This window comes from Phyllobates terribilis, unplaced genomic scaffold (assembly GCF_046119375.1).
Source record: "Phyllobates terribilis strain yellow unplaced genomic scaffold, ASM4611937v1 Scaffold_4__5_contigs__length_816908805, whole genome shotgun sequence".
Lineage (NCBI taxonomy): Eukaryota > Metazoa > Chordata > Amphibia > Anura > Dendrobatidae > Phyllobates > Phyllobates terribilis.
The window spans coordinates 665,790,876-665,810,731 of NW_027362764.1; the positions used below are offsets into that span (position 1 = coordinate 665,790,876).

The 19,856-nt window shown below is 46.9% G+C and overlaps 2 protein-coding genes across 7 annotated transcripts in view; both read right to left on the reverse strand.

Annotated features, from left to right (window-relative positions):
- LOC141265862 (uncharacterized) overlaps window positions 1-19,856 on the reverse strand; it is a 1,005,842-nt gene that overhangs the window by 404,048 nt on the left and 581,938 nt on the right. The gene's annotated exons all lie outside the window — the stretch shown is intronic.
- PAG1 (phosphoprotein membrane anchor with glycosphingolipid microdomains 1) overlaps window positions 1-19,856 on the reverse strand; it is a 203,434-nt gene that overhangs the window by 4,489 nt on the left and 179,089 nt on the right. For all 6 annotated transcript variants that reach the window (XM_073679492.1, XM_073679496.1, XM_073679490.1 and 3 more), the window contains 5 exons: window positions 7,688-7,888; window positions 6,031-6,082; window positions 5,344-5,440; window positions 3,751-4,325; window positions 1,056-1,115 (listed from right to left, as the gene is read on the reverse strand). In XM_073679492.1, the coding sequence (XP_073535593.1) occupies window positions 1,056-1,115; window positions 3,751-4,325; window positions 5,344-5,440; window positions 6,031-6,082; window positions 7,688-7,830 (927 nt within the window). In that variant the 5' untranslated portion in view covers window positions 7,831-7,888. The remainder of the gene's footprint in view (window positions 1-1,055; window positions 1,116-3,750; window positions 4,326-5,343; window positions 5,441-6,030; window positions 6,083-7,687; window positions 7,889-19,856) is intronic.

The following is a 19,856-nucleotide window of genomic DNA, read 5'->3' on the forward strand; positions in this document are numbered from 1 at the left end:
TCCCTGATGAAAACCTGAGACCTTGCAAGCTAACGCAGATACAGCAGGGTGGAGGAGACATCCAATAGGTCAGGACCCCCAGAGGTCTATAAGCATTATATTATAATATATAGGCCATTATTTATTAGATTTGGTTAGCATATCCTCACCACTTGGGGATCTACTGCCCCGCCACGCTGGGTCCTGACGCCAAAGGTGGCGCACCCTCATTCCAGTGCCAGGAGCTCAGAGCGCACGTGACAATGTCTTCCCCGGAGTATATGGGACCTGATTCAGGCACAAAGAGCAATCACCCACATAAGGGCACCCTGCTACCTGAGAGCTGGAGTCTGTCAGCACAAAATGACTGTTCAAACCAAGCACAGGCGCTAGGTGCACTCTTGGTGTGGCCGAGCAGTTCAGTGCACCTTTCCCACTACTTGTTTTCAGTCTATCTTTACAGGAGCCAGGACGCAGATAGATGGAAAACAAATAGGTGGGAAGATGCACTGTACGTCGCGGCCACACCATGATGTACCGAGCACCTGGGCTTAGTTTGAACAGTCATTTTGCGCTGACAGACTACCCTTAGGGCAAGTTACCACACTGCGTAAAAGCTGCATTTCTCTGTGCAGAAAGTCAGCTGCATTTAACAGTTCACACAAAGTGGATGTAATTTCATGAAAACTGATGCCCAACTGTACCCAATAGGCTTCTATGGGAAGCCAGAAAAAATCCCAATGTTTCTGCACTACAAAGACACATGAAACAAAACACTGTTAAATCTGCACCAAAAAGCAGAAAAGAAAAACACAATAATCAAAACAGGTTGCTATTGTGCTTGTTGGTACAGACACCTGCAGAAAGGGCGCAGGGGGGGGTCTTGTTCTCAGCAGTGTTAGCTTTGGGGTTGATTTAATTAGGGGGTTTGATCTGAGGGTACCACTGCTTGTGTATGTTCCATCCCTCCTAGAATTTACTTCTCGAGCTGCACATCGCAGCAGCGGGGTGACATAGAAATATATATAATATATACAAGTGAGTGCGCGGAGCGTACAGCTGCACTATATACATACATCATCTTCGGTCAGGCAGGGGTCTTCTTCCCGAGATTTATAGGATATGCAACTCTGTCTCTAAAAGAAAAGGAAACGATCAATACTCTGTGAAGAGCTGAAGCCAAGTTTATTCTTTTCCGAATCCTCCAGGGTTATTATCTGACGATTCGGGAACAAAGACCTTCGCTAAGAGCCTAAATGTAGAGATTAATATGTAAACCGGACTGTCAGCCTTAACCACTAGAGAGAGAAGCCGTGCACCCCACGTACACCATACACACACACCCCCGCGTACACCATACACACACACCCCCGCGTACACCATACACCCCCCCCACCGTACACCATACACTACCCCCACCGTACACCATACACAGCCCCCACGTACCTCATAGACAGCCCCCACGTACACCATAGACAGCCCCCACGTACACCATAGACAGCCCCCACGTACACCATAGACAGCCCCCACGTACACCATAGACAGCCCCCACGTACACCATACACAGCCCCCACGTACACCATACACAGCCCCCACGTACACCATACACAGCCCCCACGTACACCATACACAGCCCCCACGTACACCATACACAGCCCCCACGTACACCATACACAGCCCCCACGTACACCATACACAGCCCCCACGTACACCATACACAGCCCCCACGTACACCATACACAGCCCCCACGTACACCATACACAGCCCCCACGTACACCATACACAGCCCCCACGTACACCATACACAGCCCCCACGTACACCATAGACAGCCCCCACGTACACCATACACAGCCCCCACGTACCTCATAGACAGCCCCCACGTACACCATACACAGCCCCCACGTACACCATACACAGCCCCCACGTACACCATACACAGCCCCCACGTACACCATACACAGCCCCCACGTACACCATACACAGCCCCCACGTACACCATACACAGCCCCCACGTACACCATACACAGCCCCCACGTACACCATACACAGCCCCCACGTACACCATACACAGCCCCCACGTACACCATACACAGCCCCCACGTACACCATACACAGCCCCCACGTACACCATACACAGCCCCCACGTACACCATACACAGCCCCCACGTACACCATACACAGCCCCCACGTACACCATACACAGCCCCCACGTACACCATACACAGCCCCCACGTACACCATACACAGCCCCCACGTACACCATACACAGCCCCCACGTACACCATACACAGCCCCCACGTACACCATACACAGCCCCCACGTACACCATACACAGCCCCCACGTACACCATACACAGCCCCCACGTACACCATACACAGCCCCCACGTACCATACACTACCTTATTACATAATAGCCAAGGAAAACCAAAATATGGCTACTACTGTAATATCAGCAAAATCCTTTATTTCCCCTGAATTGTGCTGCGACTACAGGAGGTGGAGGGGCTGTAATAATTAACCTGATTTTACATCACAAAAGCCTGCGATTTCCATAAGTGTTTTGCCATCCAATGTACTATACATCACTACAGCATAAAAAAGGTCAGAGGTTTAACAAATCTGCAATTCTATGTATATACCTAAGAAAAATGCGGAAAATCACAGCACTGACTGACAAAATAAAGAGTTCAGATATATCAGAGATTCTTAAGGCCATATTGGAGCTGAGAAGAGTCCAGCTGCATGGCCAGTGTGTTCAGCCAAATGGCAGATTATTGATCGTGAGTGCACAACATGGAGCCTCAAGTACCTGTCTTGCTGCCCTCATGCCCATTACATGTTAAAACTGTCTATGGTGCACATACCAGTCTAATATTGTCCTTATTCTCATGCTTTGTAAATTGCAATATATATATTTTTTTAAGTGGCGGGTCCTCTTTAAAAGCATTCTGCCAGCACTATAGGTGCTGGAACTTAAGCTCCCACCCTTCCAAACAAGCAATGTTTCTTGCCTGCCAAGTATTGAAAGACGTTAGTTTATGCCTGTGTGCAGTTTGACAGAGAGCAGAAGCACAGAGACAAAGCCCAACACCCATATCCTGTAATCCATCCAGGTGTCTCTTCTGCTGGAGGCAGATTTTACTTGACAAAAGGCAGTGGAATAAAAATTATACAGAAGGAAAAAACCCAGTGGTGTGGTGTTTTAGGGATAAGGTAATATAATTTTTAAATACAGTGATTTGCAGATTGTGTAATGAGCTGTGTCAATGTATCAAATGTATCAGTTGTACGGAAATATAGTGACCATTTAAAGAGGATTGTCACCAGGTTAAAAGTTTCCAGTTTTTGGTCTTATAATATGCGTTTGTTTGTTTTTTTTAAATTCACCATACGGTTCCATAGATATGGGGCCTTTATAATTTAGTGCAAATTTGTATTGTCTCCACAAGAGGGCGTTGCTCACTAGATCCTCAGGGGCGTGTCTTTAGGCTGCTCTGCATAATTACCCTGTGAGCCACACCCCTCAGTTAAGACCATAAAAATTAGCACAAGATAGAAAGCCCCAGATCTCTGGGACGATATGCTGGATTTAACCCCCCCTCCAAAAAAAAGCTGAATAATCAGGGGAGCAGCAGGAATAAAGTAAGAGAAACTTGACCCTTAACCTGGTGACGGGTGGTCTTTATAGAGTGTTTTAAAGCATTGCATCAACTAGCACAGGACTATCAGTGGGAATGGGCTTTGACCTCCCACGCTGGCAGTACTCACCTTGCAGTCTGTGCTTGCTCCACCCTCTGGCTCCTGCTTTTCTTCCTCGGCTTCTTTACTCTGCACGTTCTCATTTTCGTCCAATAGTTTTTTGGGCAGAGGCGGAGGAATATCGTCGTCATCTTGATAGGTGGGCGTGCTGGCCGCACTCGGAGTGTTGATGCTCTGCCTGCTCTTTCTATTATGGTCCACCGAGGCGTACTCTACCACAGCCTCCATTCTACACTCCGCTTGTGCTAGATGCTGCACATTCATGGACAGACTCTTTTCTTCTGCACTGGCTGATGAGCTGATGTCCTTAAGTTCTTTCACCGTCTCATAGAGCGAGTCCTCGATGATGTTGTCGTGGGAAGAGCTGTCCTTCAGGACCTCGTACGGCCCCTCGTTGTACAGAGGAGCGTCATCCTCTAGACTTCCCGTTTCCAGGGTGCTATCTGGAGGGATCTGCGGCAGCTCTCTGGTCTGAGGACATCTCATCGACTTTCCAGCCAAGTCCTGAGGATCACACAGGTCCGGGAGAGAGCTCTGCGCGTCCTCATATGTGGGAACACAGGTCGCAGCACTGTCTTCTGAGACTGCAAATAACCAAATCCTCTATCAGTCCCAAGCTTGGGGTAAATCACACACCACATAGGGCACAGAATGAGCAGCATCAAAAGCAGAAATAATGGCAAATACTGGAAACAATAGTTTTCTAAACTAGGTAACCCCTATAAATACGGTCAAGGTAGACATTGTGTGATACTTTATTTCCCCTGTGGTGGCGCTGTAGGGAAACTTAACACTTTACTGCCAGGTTTCCCTATATGGCCCCGATTCAGAATGGTCATTGCGCTTGTTTTTTGTCTAGTTTTTGGCATTGCACTACTCGTATAACCTCTTCTAAATCCGTGTGTTTCCTCAAAATAACACCACCTATACTCACTGGCTCTCCCGGGGATTGTGTGACATTGTAATGTCACGCAATCCCTGAGGTCAATCAGCGCCGGCTTCTTTCTCCTCTCCTTCGGACAAATAAAGACATCCGAAGTAAGTAAGAAAACAACAGCAGCTGCTTAATTACATCCGTAGCAGAGAAGAGTGAAGCCATTGCTGACTGGCCGCAGCTTATGTCATGCGATCCCCAGGAGAGCCAGTGGAACGGCGCCGGCACCGGAAGGGAGTATAAGTGCTACTATTTTACTGGGGATAAACATAGTGATGCAGAAGGGGTTGTCCGAGTAGTGGACCATCTCTTTAACATTAAAATCTACATCTATACAGGGAAGTTAGAGCTATTAATCAGAAAAACAAAAGCTTTCACCCCGAAGGAGGTATATTAAAGGGTTTCTCCCAAGAGAGTATGCCATTAGCTGATGGCTGGTGGTCCGACTGTTGGGACTCCCCGTCATAGATGGAAATATATAATGAATTGTATGTTACAATAATGATGTTACAAGAGAACTTTGCATCTTATATCTATTTTCATCTATTATTTTCGAACCATTTCCTTCCTCACAACCCCGGATGAATACTACTAACTAGAGATACTCAAGGTTGGGCTGCAGTCGTCTTGTAGCCAGTCCTGCACTATGGGACCAGACATGTGCTTACCATCGCCGGTGCTGACCGCACCATTGCGGCAACTACTGGCCGGTGCCTCGGTTCCCAGACTTGTCACAGAGTGGCTGTGCGTCTCCTTGTCAGAAGGCTAGAACAAGAAATATAGGTATACACCAAATTATGGAAATGAAGGCAAAGCGGGTAAATACAGCACCGGAGTCAGACATGGCAGCTATGCACAAGGCTAATAGTAACAGACTTAGGCCACGTTCACACGAGCGGTTAAAAAAATCATTCAGAGTTTTATCCAGAAAAGTGGGATGATTTTTTTCTCACATGTCAGCCGTGTACAATCTGTTTTCACAGCAGCTATTAACCATTTATAAGACCATTTACAGTGTCCTATTTTACAGAATTACAATGTGTCCGTAATAACGGGATGCTATACTGTGGCTCCGCACGGCATCTGATTTTTTTCATGCATCCATAGACTTGAATGGGCGAGTCTCCTCCGATTTATGGAAGAAACTAGGGCACGCTGCAATTTTTTCACATGCAGATTTGGTCAGTGAAAAAAAAATCGCTCCTCTGCACTGCCCCATTGAATAACATTGGTCCGAGTGAGATCCGTTTTTATCACAGATAGCACTCGGACCAAAAATATGGTCATGTGAATGAGCCCTTACTGGAAAGCTGCACACCTTTGTCTCACTCACATATAAGCTCAGTCTGACTCACCGCATTCATCAGGTTTTCATGGTCACCATTTTGGTATTTTTTCTTTTTCCCTCTTTAGAATACAAAAAACATAATGAACAATCAAAATTAAAAAGATGGAAATAATACAAATCCAGACACATGGGGCACAGCGATGGGGCATGCCCCCTACCCCTTATATTCCTGTGCCGGACCCTTCATTACACTGCACCCCAAAGCTGTGGATGTATGTATCCATACTAATACATTGGGCACTATGTGGAGCGGGGGGGGGGGGGAATTCTTTCTCCGTTATGTAAATTAAAGTGATAATCTGGGATTTCATCAGCATTTCTTAATTAATATGGCTGCTTATGAATAATCATAGAGGGTTTCACCCCTGCAGAGTCCTCGCAGACCAGGGAAAGAGATTACATTCTGCCTCTCCTATTCTACCACAGGGACTGGATCTGAGACGGGGAAAACCTTTACTTGTTCAGATCTAGCTATGGGGTAAGAAAAAGGTACAATAGTACGAGAGTCGGACATAACCACAATCTCCAGGTCCAGAAGTCTGAGCTGATTAATTTCTTAATGGGGTTGTCCATCTAGATGTTTAATGTTCCCAATTTACTAATATAGTTCATGTCTGAAGGCTCCACAATCTGGTCCTGGATGCCAGCAGGTCCAGTTCCAGTTTGTGCTCGTCACAGTACTGCTTCTTTTGGGTTGGCACAAGACCTGAGCTGTGTGAGAAATCAGCTGCCAGCCCCCTTCTGTGCCACAACCAAAGTATAAATAGCAAAGGGGGTTGGCTCAGCTATTATAACCAGGCAGCCAGCCCCCTTCTCTGCCACAACCAATGTATAACCAGTGAAGGGGGCTGGCTCAGCTATTATAATAACCAGGCAGCCAGCCCCCTCGTTGCCCAACCAATATATAAGCAGTGAAGGGGTCTGGCTCAGCTATTATAATAACCAGGCAGCCAGCCCCCTTGTCTGCCACAACCAATATATAACCAGCAAAGGGGGCTGGCTCAGCTATTATAATAACCAGGCAGCCAGCCCCCTTCTCTGCCACAACCAATATATAACCAGCGAAGGGGGCTGGCTCAGCTATTATAATAACCAGGCAGCCAGCCCCCTTCTCTGCTACAACCAATGTATAACCAGTGAAGGGGGCTGGCTCAGCTATTATAATAACCAGGCAGCCAGCCCCCTTCTCTGCTACAACCAATGTATAACCAGTGAAGGGGGCTGGCTCAGCTATTATAATAACCAGGCAGCCAGCCCCCTTGTCTGCCACAACCAATATATAACCAGCGAAGGGGGCTGGCTCAGCTATTATAATAACCAGGCAGCCAGCCCCCTCGTTGCCCAAACCAATATATAAGCAGTGAAGGGGTCTGGCTCAGCTATTATAATAACCAGGCAGCCAGCCCCCTTCTCTGCCACAACCAATATATAACCAGCGAAGGGGGCTGGCTCAGCTATTATAATAACCAGGCAGCCAGCCCCCTTCTCTGCTACAACCAATGTATAACCAGTGAAGGGGGCTGGCTCAGCTATTATAATAACCAGGCAGCCAGCCCCCTTCTCTGCCACAACCAATGTATAAGCAGCAAAGAGGGAGTTGTAGTCTCACAATAGCAGTAATGTTACAGGGTTCTGCCCCCAGTTGTGGGGTGATCGGATCTCACCTGTCACAGCTGGAGCAGAGGAAGATGAGGACGGTGATCACGAGCAAGGTGGATACAACGGCTACCCCGCCGTATGAGATCAGGAGCACCTGTTCACTGCTGAGCTCCCAGCTTCCAGCTATTCTCTGTAAGATTGGGGCCATTGTCAGCGACAGGGGAAGTAGTCACATCGAGGACTCATTTGTAGGACCGGATTTGCTGCTGCAAGATAAAAAGAACATTTGGGAGATTGTAACCTGTGAAGATATTGCTTTCAAGTAAAGATCTAACACTGAAATTGCGACATTATTAGGCATCAACCATATTCCTCTCTGTTATTTCACACCAAAACCAAGAAAGGATCCCTGCAATTTTCAGTAAAAAAAGAGAACAATTATTATATTTACAATGTCACATTTGTTTTGTTTACGTACATAACACTTGTGGCCACAAGGTGGCAGCGCTGCTCTGTATCCCGGCGACAGGCCCTGCCAGGCTGACCGCACACCGCACTGCACCTGCTCCGGTCATAAGAGAGTGTGCAAAGAATTCTTGGTGATAATGAACAATTGTGGCCACCGCTGCCTAAACACAGCTTTGCAGAAAGTTCAGGTTTCCTTATCCCCGTATCATAAAATGTTCACAGAAGTCATTTAAAAGTGATTAATGAAATTTGCACCAATCAGTTTTTCATTAGACGATCCCAAACGTTGTGCAGTCAGGAGTCAGTGTAGGACGGATACACGCATATAGATAAGGACACGTCACCATCCACTGCATGGAGGACGAGTGCAGGAGCCGTATACCCGTCCGTGCAGGAGCCGTATACCCGTCTGTGTAGGTGCTGTATACCCGTCCGTGTAGGAGCCGTATACCCGTCTGTGTAGGTGCTGTATACCCGTCCGTGCAGGAGCCGTATACCCGTCTGTGTAGGTGCTGTATACCCGTCCGTGTAGGAGCCGTATACCCGTCCGTGTAGGTGCTGTATACCCGTCCGTGCAGGAGCCGTATACCCGTCTGTGTAGGTGCTGTATACCCGTCCGTGCAGGAGCCGTATACCCGTCTGTGTAGGTGCTGTATACCCGTCCGTGTAGGAGCCGTATACCCGTCTGTGTAGGTGCTGTATACCCGTCTGTGTAGGTGCTGTATACCCGTCTGTGTAGGTGCTGTATACCCGTCTGTGTAGGTGCTGTATACCCGTCCGTGTAGGAGCCGTATACCCGTCCGTGTAGGAGCCGTATACCCGTCTGTGTAGGTGCTGTATACCCGTCTGTGTGGGTGCTGTATACCCGTCCGTGCAGGAGCCGTATACCCCTTTAACACATACCACGATTCATGATGCAGAGATACGGCGGAGAAATATATATATAGTACAATGCAAAGATTTCACTTCTTACATTACATGAGTGATATCTATTGTAAATTCCACAATAGCTCAGAAACCAGCAAATCGCTCCACACAGAATACTGGCCCCCATAACACGCTCCATACGGAATTCTGGCCCCCATATAACGCTTCATACGGAATACTGGCCCCCATATAACGCTCCATACAGGATACTGGCCCCCATATAAGGCCCCATACGGAATACTGGCCCCCATATAAGGCCCCATACGGAATACTGGCCCCCATATAAGGCTCCATGCGGAATACTGGCCCCCATATAAGGCTCCATACGGAATACTGGCCCCCATATAAGGCCCCATAAGGAATACTGGCCCCCATATAAGGCTCCATACGGAATACTGGCCTCCATATAACGCTCCATACAGGATAATGGCCCACATATAACACTCCATACAGGATACTGGTCCCCTTATAAAACTCCATACAGGATACTGGCCCCCATATAATGCTGCATACAGGCTGTTACCCCCCACATAATGCCCCATACAGGCTGTCCCCCCCTTATTATGCTCCATGCAGGCTGTTACCCCCCACATAATGCCCCATACAGGCCCCCCCCTTTTAAGGCTCCATGCAGGCTGTTCCCCCCCACATAATGCCCCATACAGGCTGTCCCCCCCTTATTATGCTCCATGCAGGCTGTTACCCCCCACATAATGCCCCATACAGGCCCCCCCCCTTTTAATGCTCCATGCAGGCTGTTCCCCCCCACATAATGCACTATGCAGGCTGCCCCCCCCCTTATAATGCTCCATGCAGGCTGTTCCCCCCACATAATGCACTATGCAGGCTGCCCCCCCCCTTTATAATGCCCCATGCAGGCTGTCCCCCCCCACATAATGCACTATGCAGGCTGCCCCCCCCTTTATAATGCCCCATGCAGGCTGTCCCCCCCTTATTATGCTCCATGCAGGCTGTTACCCCCCACATAATGCCCCATACAGGCCCCCCCCCCCTTTTAATGCTCCATGCAGGCTGTTCCCCCCACATAATGCACTATGCAGGCTGCCCCCCCCCCTTTATAATGCCCCATGCAGGCTGTTCCCCACCTTATACTGCCCCATGCCTCCATACATTAAAAAAAAAAAATCAAATACTCACCTCCCTCCTCCGCACCTGCTACCTGCTGCCCGCTGCTCGGGTCCGAACTCCAGCGTTGTCGGCGTCTTCCCGCTCAGCGCTCCCTGTGACGGCTCAGGGGAGAGCGCGGAGGAAAGACGTCACCGCGCCCTCTGACCTGAGATGTCACAGGGAGCGCAGAGCAGGAAGACAGCGGATCTGCGGAGGCACGGGGAGAGGTAAGTATCCGCCTGCCGGGGCCCTGAGCAAGCGGCGGAGAAGGGCGGGCGCTGACACCGCTCTCCTCCGCCCATAGCCCAGCGGGGTCCGCGACCGCCAGTGGGCCCCTCTGCCTGCTCAGGACCCCGGCATTTGCCCGGGTGCCGACGCTGGCCCTGTGTGTAGGTGCTGTATACCCGTCCGTGTAGGAGCCGTATACCCGTCTGTGTAGGTGCTGTATACCCGTCCGTGCAGGAGCCGTATACCCGTCTGTGTAGGTGCTGTATACCCGTCCGTGTAGGAGCCGTATACCCGTCTGTGTAGGTGCTGTATACCCGTCCGTGTAGGAGCCGTATACCCGTCTGTGTAGGTGCTGTATACCCGTCCGTGCAGGAGCCGTATACCCGTCTGTGTAGGTGCTGTATACCCGTCCGTGTAGGAGCCGTATACCCGTCTGTGTAGGTGCTGTATACCCGTCCGTGTAGGAGCCGTATACCCGTCCGTGTAGGTGCTGTATACCCGTCCGTGCAGGAGCCGTATACCCGCAAATCACCACATCTATCGTTGTGCGCAGCTTTATTACTATGTCAGATTCACATTCAGTTAAATAATGAGAATCTTTGTTATAATAATTACAATCCTATTTGCTATGAAAACATTTGAGCTTAGAAAATTCTGTTACTTTAGAAACCTCAGAACCATGAGAATGTTAAGACCCGGACCTTCAGGAGGGGAATGCATGGCATTATTATGCATTGTTTTCCTCTCCTGAAAGGGTTAATGTGGCTGGAATGGTTTCCCGCCATGCTGGGGATTGGTCAGGTAGCCAGCCTGTCAGTGAGGTGTCGCAGGGGGAAGACTACTTCTTCCCTATGCGACAGCTGCTGATAAGGTCCTAATATTTATTAAACATTGGTGGTGCAGGGTATTAAAGATGGCAGCGCCTGAGGAGAGTGCCAGTCCTCAAACGCTCCTCATCTAGTGCTGCCGCCGCCGTGCCTGTGTCACCATGGACGCCCTGATGGAGGAGCTGTGCCGCAAGATGGGGGAGGAAGGTGCCCTGTCGTGGATCCGTCGATGCCTGGACCAGGATGAGGGAGATGTGCCCGGACCGAGTGCCGCCCGCAGACTGAACGGAGAACAGGAAGCGCTGGAGGAGCGCATCACTGCCGCTGAGCCGGAAGCCCTGATGACGTCATCCGGCGGCGCGGTCCTGAGCGCCGGAGCAATACTCTCCATCCCCAGTGAGGGCGCACGGGACACCAGGGAGGAGACGAGGACGCAGGGGTGCCGCTGATGTCACCCCACACACAAGGATCAAGTTGGCCTCCATTGACCACCAGCTGGAGGGAGCCGTTGCTGGTCCTGAGGCTGACGGTCCGCAAGCTGGAGAGCCCGCAGAGAACAAGGTCTTCAGGCGTGAGGACAGTCAGGACAGGTCGTCTGAGGGCGGTGAGTATAGCCATCATGATACACACTACACTCTGGAACAGTTGTCACATGTATTGTCCTCATTGAGGGACTTATTAGAGCCCGCTGCTGTGCCTTCTAGGCCAGCTAGTCTGTCCTCCAGGGCCCCGGGTGTAGCTTAGGTATGGAAGCACTTAGACCAGGGCCTGGGGGGCGAGAGGGGAAAGCAGGAATCCATGTTAACTCCTGTAGCTTCAGGAGTTAAAGGGGTAGGGGAGGATTGTTATAAGGAAGCGTTAGTATGCACTGTCTCCCCCCTAGGTTATCACTTACCCATAACAGTGAAAGAAAAAATTTGGCGTAATGAATATTTGGATATCTTGTCTTTGCTGCCAGCTTCTAAGGACTTTTTGTCCTGGTTGGAGAAAGACGATGATAGACGCAGACCGATTCCACGGTCTTTTAATAATTGGCTGCAAGCCTTTTGTATTTACGCCAGTGTTATGGGTGAGAGGTTTCCCAGCAAGTGTTCAGGGCTTTTCCAACATGTGGAAATAGTATTGGAAGCATACAAACACTTTGGTAATTGGAGCTGGTATTTCTATGATGAGAATTTTAGACAGAAGCTATCGGTATACCCAACCCTTAGATGGGGGGTTAAGGATGTGGGTTTGTGGCTGAACCTTATGTTGCCCTCCAAACCTGCTAATGTTCAGCGCCAAATACCAGCTGAAACTACAATGAGGAAAGGTACTTGCTTCGCTTTCAATGAAACACAGTGTAAATGGCCCAACACCTGCAAATACAAACACGAGTGCTCCTTTTGTGGAGGGTCACATCCTATGTCCAGGTGTTTTAAAAAAGCGAGCCTGTCAGGACAGCCCTCCACAAAGGAGCACCTTAACAAGGGCATCGACTCCAGTAAATCTGGAGAAAATGCACCCCTGGTTAGAGCGGTACCCAGACCGCAAGAAAGCCAGTCTACTAACTAGTGGTTTTACGGAGGGTTTCTATATTCCCCAATCCCTGGGGGAAGGCTGCATATGGGTGAATAATTTAAAATCTGTGGATCTACACCCAGAGGTGGTAGAGAAGAAAATAAGTAAAGAAATAGTGGAAGGAGCGTAGCGGGCCCCTTTAGGGTGCGTCCGTTTAAGAATTTTCGTTTATCACCTCTGGGTGTAGTCCCTAAGAAGGAGCCAAATTCGTTTAGGCTTATTCACCACTTATCATATCTGTACGGGTCTTCTTTAAATGACAGCATTGACAATAGCGTTATTTCTGTTAGCTATACATCATTTGATACGGCAGTGGAGATAGTTAAAAGTTTTGGGCCTGGGGCTTTAATGGCCAAGGCCGACATAAAATCTGCCTTTAGGCTGCTGCCTATACACCCTAGTTTGTTTAATTCTCTTGGTTTACGGTTTAATGGTTCTTTCTATGTAGATAAATGCCTGCCTATGGGTTGTTCAGTATCGTGTTTTTATTTTGAGGCGTTTGCCTCATTTATGGAGTGGTTGACAGCAGTCAAGTCCATGAAGGGCGGTATAGAGAACTACTTGGACGATTTTCTTTTTGTAGGCTCAGCTGATTCTGATGTTTGTAGTGAGCTGTTACCTATCTTTCAATCATTTTGTGTGGAGTTTGGTATCCCGCTAGCTAGAGGGAAAACTATTCATCCAGTTAGTTGTATTGATTAGGTATTGTAGTAGATACAGTTAGGGGCGAGTGTCGATTACCTTTAGTTAAGATTGACAAATGTAGGAATGCATTGCTAACATTATTCAGTAAGAAGAAAGCAATGGTCAAAGAAGTTGAGTCTGTGTTGGGTTTGCTAGCCTTTGCGTCTAGAGTTATGCCTATGGGTAGTTTTCAGTAGACGCTTGTCCGCACACCTTTAAGGGGTTGGGAACCCGCAGTTTCATGTGCGCATAACCAAGGAGGTCAAGGAAGATTTAGAAGTCTGGTTAGATTTTTTGCAGTATTAATGGCCTATCAATCTGGCGGTCTGCCTTTGTTGCTGAGGTTGAATTGGAGTGGTATATGAATGTAAATTCTTCCTTAGGTTTTGGTGTCTATTTGGGTGGTAAGTGGTGTGCAGAGAAATGGCACCTGCCTGGTTAAATAATGGCGTTTTAAATAATATAATTTTGTTAGAAGTTTTTCCCATTTTGGTGTCAATAGCGATTTGGGGAGAGCAGTTGTCTAATAGGAATATTCTCATTCATTCCAGTAGGAAAGGAGTAGTTCTTGCTGTAAATTGCTTGTCAAGTAAATGTAAATTAGTAGTTAGACTGCTCAGGCATTTAGATCTGTTGTGTCTCAAAAGGAACATTTGGCTGAAGGCGGTAGAAGTTGATAATAAATATAGTATAGTTGCTGAATCACTTTCTCATTTACAGTTCTCAGATTTCTTCAGGCTCGCACCCCGCGCTCAACGGATAGGAGAGGATTGTCCAGGATATTTGTGGGGAATAATCTGGGACTAATAATGGAATTGTTGCAAAGGTCACTAGCGGGTTCAACCTGGAAGGGTTACCTGGCGGCTTGAGAGCTGTGGTCAGAATTCTGTGCGGGTGGCAGGTTGAGAGCTGACAGGGGTTCGGAGCAGGCTGCTTTAACTTTTGTGTTGACATGTATTGATAAAGGGCTTGCATATTCAACAATAGCAAAAAAATTATCCGGTATTTCTTTCTTTCTTAAAATTCTGGGTCAGCATCCAATTAATGATTAATTTTAAATTAAGCAGGTATTGAAGGGGTACAAGAGGAAGCGTTTTGTTCGTGATGGAAGGTGCCCGATTTCCCCAACTATGCTAAGAAATCTGTGTGAAGTGGCATTTACTTGTTGTTATAATGAATTTGAGGCTATTTTATTTTCCACAGCAGAAGTTTTAATGTTTTTTGGAGCTCTTCGTATAGGTGAGCTGTTACCCAGAAGTAAGACGGGCACAGAAGGATTGTCATGGCAGCACATGAAGTTGGAAAGAAAATCATTAATGCTTTTTATAGCTAGGTCAAACACAGATCAGTCCGGTAAAGGTTGTGATATTCATTTAAAATGTTTTTTGGATGCAGCTATCTGTCCAGTCTGCAGGGTGAGGAGCTACTTGGATATTCGCCCGGCAAATGGAGAGAAGTTCCTGCTTCATCGGTCTGGTGAGCCTCTGACACAATTCCAGTTTAGGAGTATTCTTAAAAAGTGTTTGTCGGTGATGCAGTTGGGAGATAGATATTTTTCTACCCATTCCTTTAGGATTGGTGCTGCGACAGAGGCCGCCAGATTGGGATTGAGTGAGGAAGTCATTAAGAGATTGGGAAGGTGGGATTCGAAATGTTATAAGTTGTACATTAGGAGTTAATTAACACTATTGTTTTTTCTGTTGTAGTTTTTCTAGGTGCCACAGTCTGGATTTTGGGCCATTCATTTATCCGATGGGCTGAATGGAGGGCGCAACAGCGCTGCTACGGGCCAAATTTATCATTGTCTTCTGATAAAGTGAGAATTTTTTGGTTTGGAATTAGTGGACAAAGATGGGAAGGTCTTTTGGATCAAGTGACCCTAATGGGTATTCGAGCTCCGGCCCCTGACATCATTATCGTACACCTAGGAGGAAACCACATTGGGAAGTTGGGCACTATTGACCTGTTATTCCAGATGAAGAAGAGTTTGTTAAAGTTAAAAAAGTCATTTTATAATGTTAAGATTATATTTTCTGAGGTTATTTCCAGGCCTTGGTGGGTTAAGTCAGCGGAGCTGAAGTTTTGTGAGAAAATACGTAAAAGGTTAAACAGGTCTTTGAGTAAATTCATACCACTAATTGGTGGGTTTTCATTTAGACACGTGGATTTGGAAGGAGGATTGCCAGGCCTTTTTCAGGTTGATTGTGTTCACCTATCTGATGTAGGTCTTGACATATTCAACCTAAATTTACAAGCAATGGTTGAGTTGGCCCATGGTGGGACGGGGCCATGCGTGTCTTTTTAGTTACGATGGCCGTTTGGGGTTAGTCGTTCAGGAGAATGAATGGACAGCAGGTTGGTAAGGTAAACGGGCTTGAGCTTATGGCTAAGCTGCGGTGTTATAAGAGTTTTATTAAAGTTATGGTTTTTAAGTATAAGAATTTTTAATAAAGGCCATGGCCATAAATTTTTCCAACCAAATCTGCGTATGTCATGCTTATTGAGTGTGGTAAATAATAGGTTTTTTGAAAGTAAGGTTAATATGCAGTATAATGCCAATAAAATGGACTTTGAGGCAGACGTGTGAACAGGCCCCAGTGCTAGTCAGGGAGCAGGTGCCAGTATCGGGTGGGACGCTGCCTCCTCGGCCACCGTTATTTCTCTCCCTGGACACAATTACAAGGCATCAACATTCACAGGATATTCACGAGATTTATAGCTTCGGGCGGCAGGAAAATCAATATTTCATTCCAGGAGAGCGGAGCTGAAGTGTGAGCGCGCCGCTTGGGTTATTACACGTTGTGTTATTGAGGAGCTACAGCTGCTTCTATCTGGTGACATTGGCTCCTGGATATGCTCAGGTAAGGCCATGTTCCCACCATGAGTGTTTGGTGAATTTTTGATATTGCAGATTTTCTGCACTTATTAGGTAAATTAGGTTCCTTACATTTTATCAGCTTTTTACGCTGCGTTTTTTTTCTCTTTTTCGTATGTCATGTTTTAACTAAAGCTGCCTTGTTTTTTATACTTCCTGGTATTTGGCTTAGAAAAAACTTTATTGATACAGTCACTTGTGGACACAGATAGAAAAGGGCCCCTGTGCAAGAACAGTACATAGCCCGTTGCAGCCTAATAGCTCCTCAAAATGCAATTTCCCCTGCTTTGGAGGTGGAAATTGACCCCCTGACCTCTCGGGCCCCTGTGCGGCTGCACCAATGATATGTCCGCCCCTGGTTACAGTCATGTGTGGATTACATGATTTTTTACCTGCAAATTTTCTGCATCTAACACACCTCAATGGGGAAAATCTGCACATAATACTCCGCTTTCTCCCAAGAGATATTGACATGCTGCGGATTTCAAACCCGCACCGCAGGTCAGTTTACGATGGCTAAAAAGTAAAACCACAGTGGACATGAGATTTCTATAAATCCCATCTACTTTGCTGGAACTATAAGGCGCTCAATTTTCTATACAGAGAAAAACACACAGCATCAAAAAGTCACCAAAAACTCATTGTGGGAACTTAACCTAAAAAGAGAAGATATGCGATAGGATGCTAGAAGGGATAAACACCCCCATGCACATTAAAAGGGTTGTACATGCTTGGGGTTCAAGCCTGCAGTCACTATGTGAATAAAGATTTGGGAATCCTCACAGGATTTGCTGGGACTGGGCGCTCATGTGACCGTAGGAATGTGATTTGCATACTATCGACCACATTCCGACTAGACGTCTCCAGCCTCGTTCAGCTCACTTGTATTGCGCGAGGCCGCACAGGTCTAGTGGACATGTGATCATATGCAAATCATATACTTGTGCTCATACGCTCGCTCCCAGCACTAAAGAATCCTGACAGCGCACAGAAAGTGACTGCAAACTTGAACCCAAAGTCTGAACAACTGCTTTAAGATATCCATAAAAGAGAGAGCTGTCAAATGATACTTTGTTCGGCCGACAGCTCTCATTTCCAACTTCCCCATACACATGAGCTTGGACGAGTATTCGTGATCTTTTGAACAGGGAGAGGGGAACAAACTGCAGCCAGAAAGTTTTGGTAGTGGATTAGCTCTCCTGAAAACAAAGGATCAGGCATTAAATTACAACTGTCCAATACTGCTCTCCCCCTGACATCATCTGATGGGGGAGAGTTCAGAGGTCTTCATACACAGCAGATAGTCAGAGGTGTTGGATGACTTTCATCTAGTATGTATGGGATCCTTCAGCGTAGTGTTCTCCTACCCCAGTCCTCAAGGGGCACAAACAGATCACGTATTCAAGATTTCCTTAGTATTGTACATGTGATGGGATTATTACCTGTGAAATACTAAGTAAATCCTGAAAACATGATCTGTTGGTGGCTCTAGAGGACTGGAGTTGGGAAACTCTGCTTTAGGCCATGCCCTCACTATCAGTATTTGGTCAGTATTCAGTCAGTATTTTTTCTCAGGAGAGGGAGCCAAAACCAGGAGTGGGTGATAAATACAGAATTGGTGACTTGTTTCTATTATACCTTTTCTCTGATTGTTCCTCACCTGGTTTCGGCTCCCACTCCTGAGAAAAAATACTAACCGAATACTGACCAAATACTGATAGTGGGGCCGTGGCCTTAAAGTAAAGTTGGTTGACTGTCTTTCAGCAGACTCTGTCGACCATCTAAGATGTATGTGGGCCTCCAAATAAATTGGATATTTTGAATTTAAACAACCGAACCTTTTGTTCTCCCCGGTGGGAGGCCGCTGTGGGACACCTCTACTCTTTTACTCTTCTCTTCCTATACAAAACTTACACAAGCTCAATCGTAGGGGGCAAGAATTAAAGTTTTTGGCCAAAGAAGCAGACAGCTGTCCTTTATCTGATGTGTATGGTCACTTCCAAATATACTATGTATATATCAGAGGAAGAAACAGAAGACTTCACATCAGTGGGAGCTGAGCTGCAATATCTAAGAACGGCCTCTACACAGAGCTGTGGTGGTGTTCCTGCTCTCTACACTGCTCCTATCAGGCAGCTGAGAGACCCTTTAAGAAGAGGTGATTGTTGTGGGTTCTGAGAATCAGACCCCCCCACTGATCTGAAATTGAGAACCTAAATAAGAAGTCATCAATATTATAGTCTTCAATAATCCTGTCCTGACATTGGACGTTCTGTCACGTCCAATGTTGGATCCTCGTGTATGATACGGGCTCAGGAGCGTAGGCTGCATCGTAACTGGCAGATGCCGGCTGTGTTACACTCCAACATCTGTCTCTAATAGCAGTAAGCGGTCCGAGGAGGAGAAAGGGGCAGTTTTACATGCTAAATGCCCACACCCCAAGACGCGATGACGTGGTGCCGATGAGTTGTTTTGACAGCCGGGAATATGCTGAAGGCCACCATGCCTGCCAGGAAAAATGCAAAAGCGCAAAAGGGAAAAATTGCCCAGTTGGGAATGGTTAACAGACTAAATGTTGTGAATAGTGACAGATAAGGACATACCTATAGTACAATAGAATAGAATTTCCATAGTCCATACAAGTGGTTTTATCACAGATTACTCTGGTGACTGCGCATTATCGGTTTGATCCGTTCAGTTATCAGATCATCTATGGCCGACCTTCATCAGAAAGTGATTGAACTAATGCAACATTGTCATTTTTGTTTTTACTAATTTTATAAGTGCAACAATAAAATCTAGATGATCACTTTTAAATCATTTCTAAGTGGGTTTGTTTGGGTGGAAAATTAGTACTAGTCGGGTAGATTTTTGGAAATTAGCAATAGGGGTAGTGTAAATCCATACACCAGAAGGAGGTGGTGGGGAGGGGTAAGCTATAATTCTTTAGTGCTTACTTTGATTTTACAGTACTGTAAAACTGTCACACAATTTTCACTGGTGCTACACCTCTGCTCTGGAATGCTTTTCCTCAGTTACCTAAATTAACATCGAACATTCATTCTTTCAGTACAATGTGTTCTAAATATATTTAGGGCCTTATTCAGAAGACAGTAAATTTTCTCGTAGGTAAAAATGAGGACCGATTTTCATCGGTGTTTTAGAACCTATATTCATCAGTGATTTCCTCATATGAAAAAATATATACCGTATATACTCAAGTGTAAGCCGACTTTCTCAGCCCATTTTTAGGCTTAAAAAGCACCCCTCGGCTTATATTCGGGTATATACTTTATTCTATATACATTCCAGTGGTGGATAATGGTGGGGGAGTTGCGGCGGCGGAGGAGCGGGGCACACGCAGTAGCCGGCTGCTGCAGCTAACACGTGTGCCCGCTGCTAAAGGAAAATGAATATTCACTCTTCTCCACGGCCATGGGAGTGGAGAGGAGTGAATATTCATTTCTTTAATAGCGTGCGCACAGTGTCAGCAGCGCCTCAGTGATCCTCTGTGCCCACTACTAAAGACAAAGCATA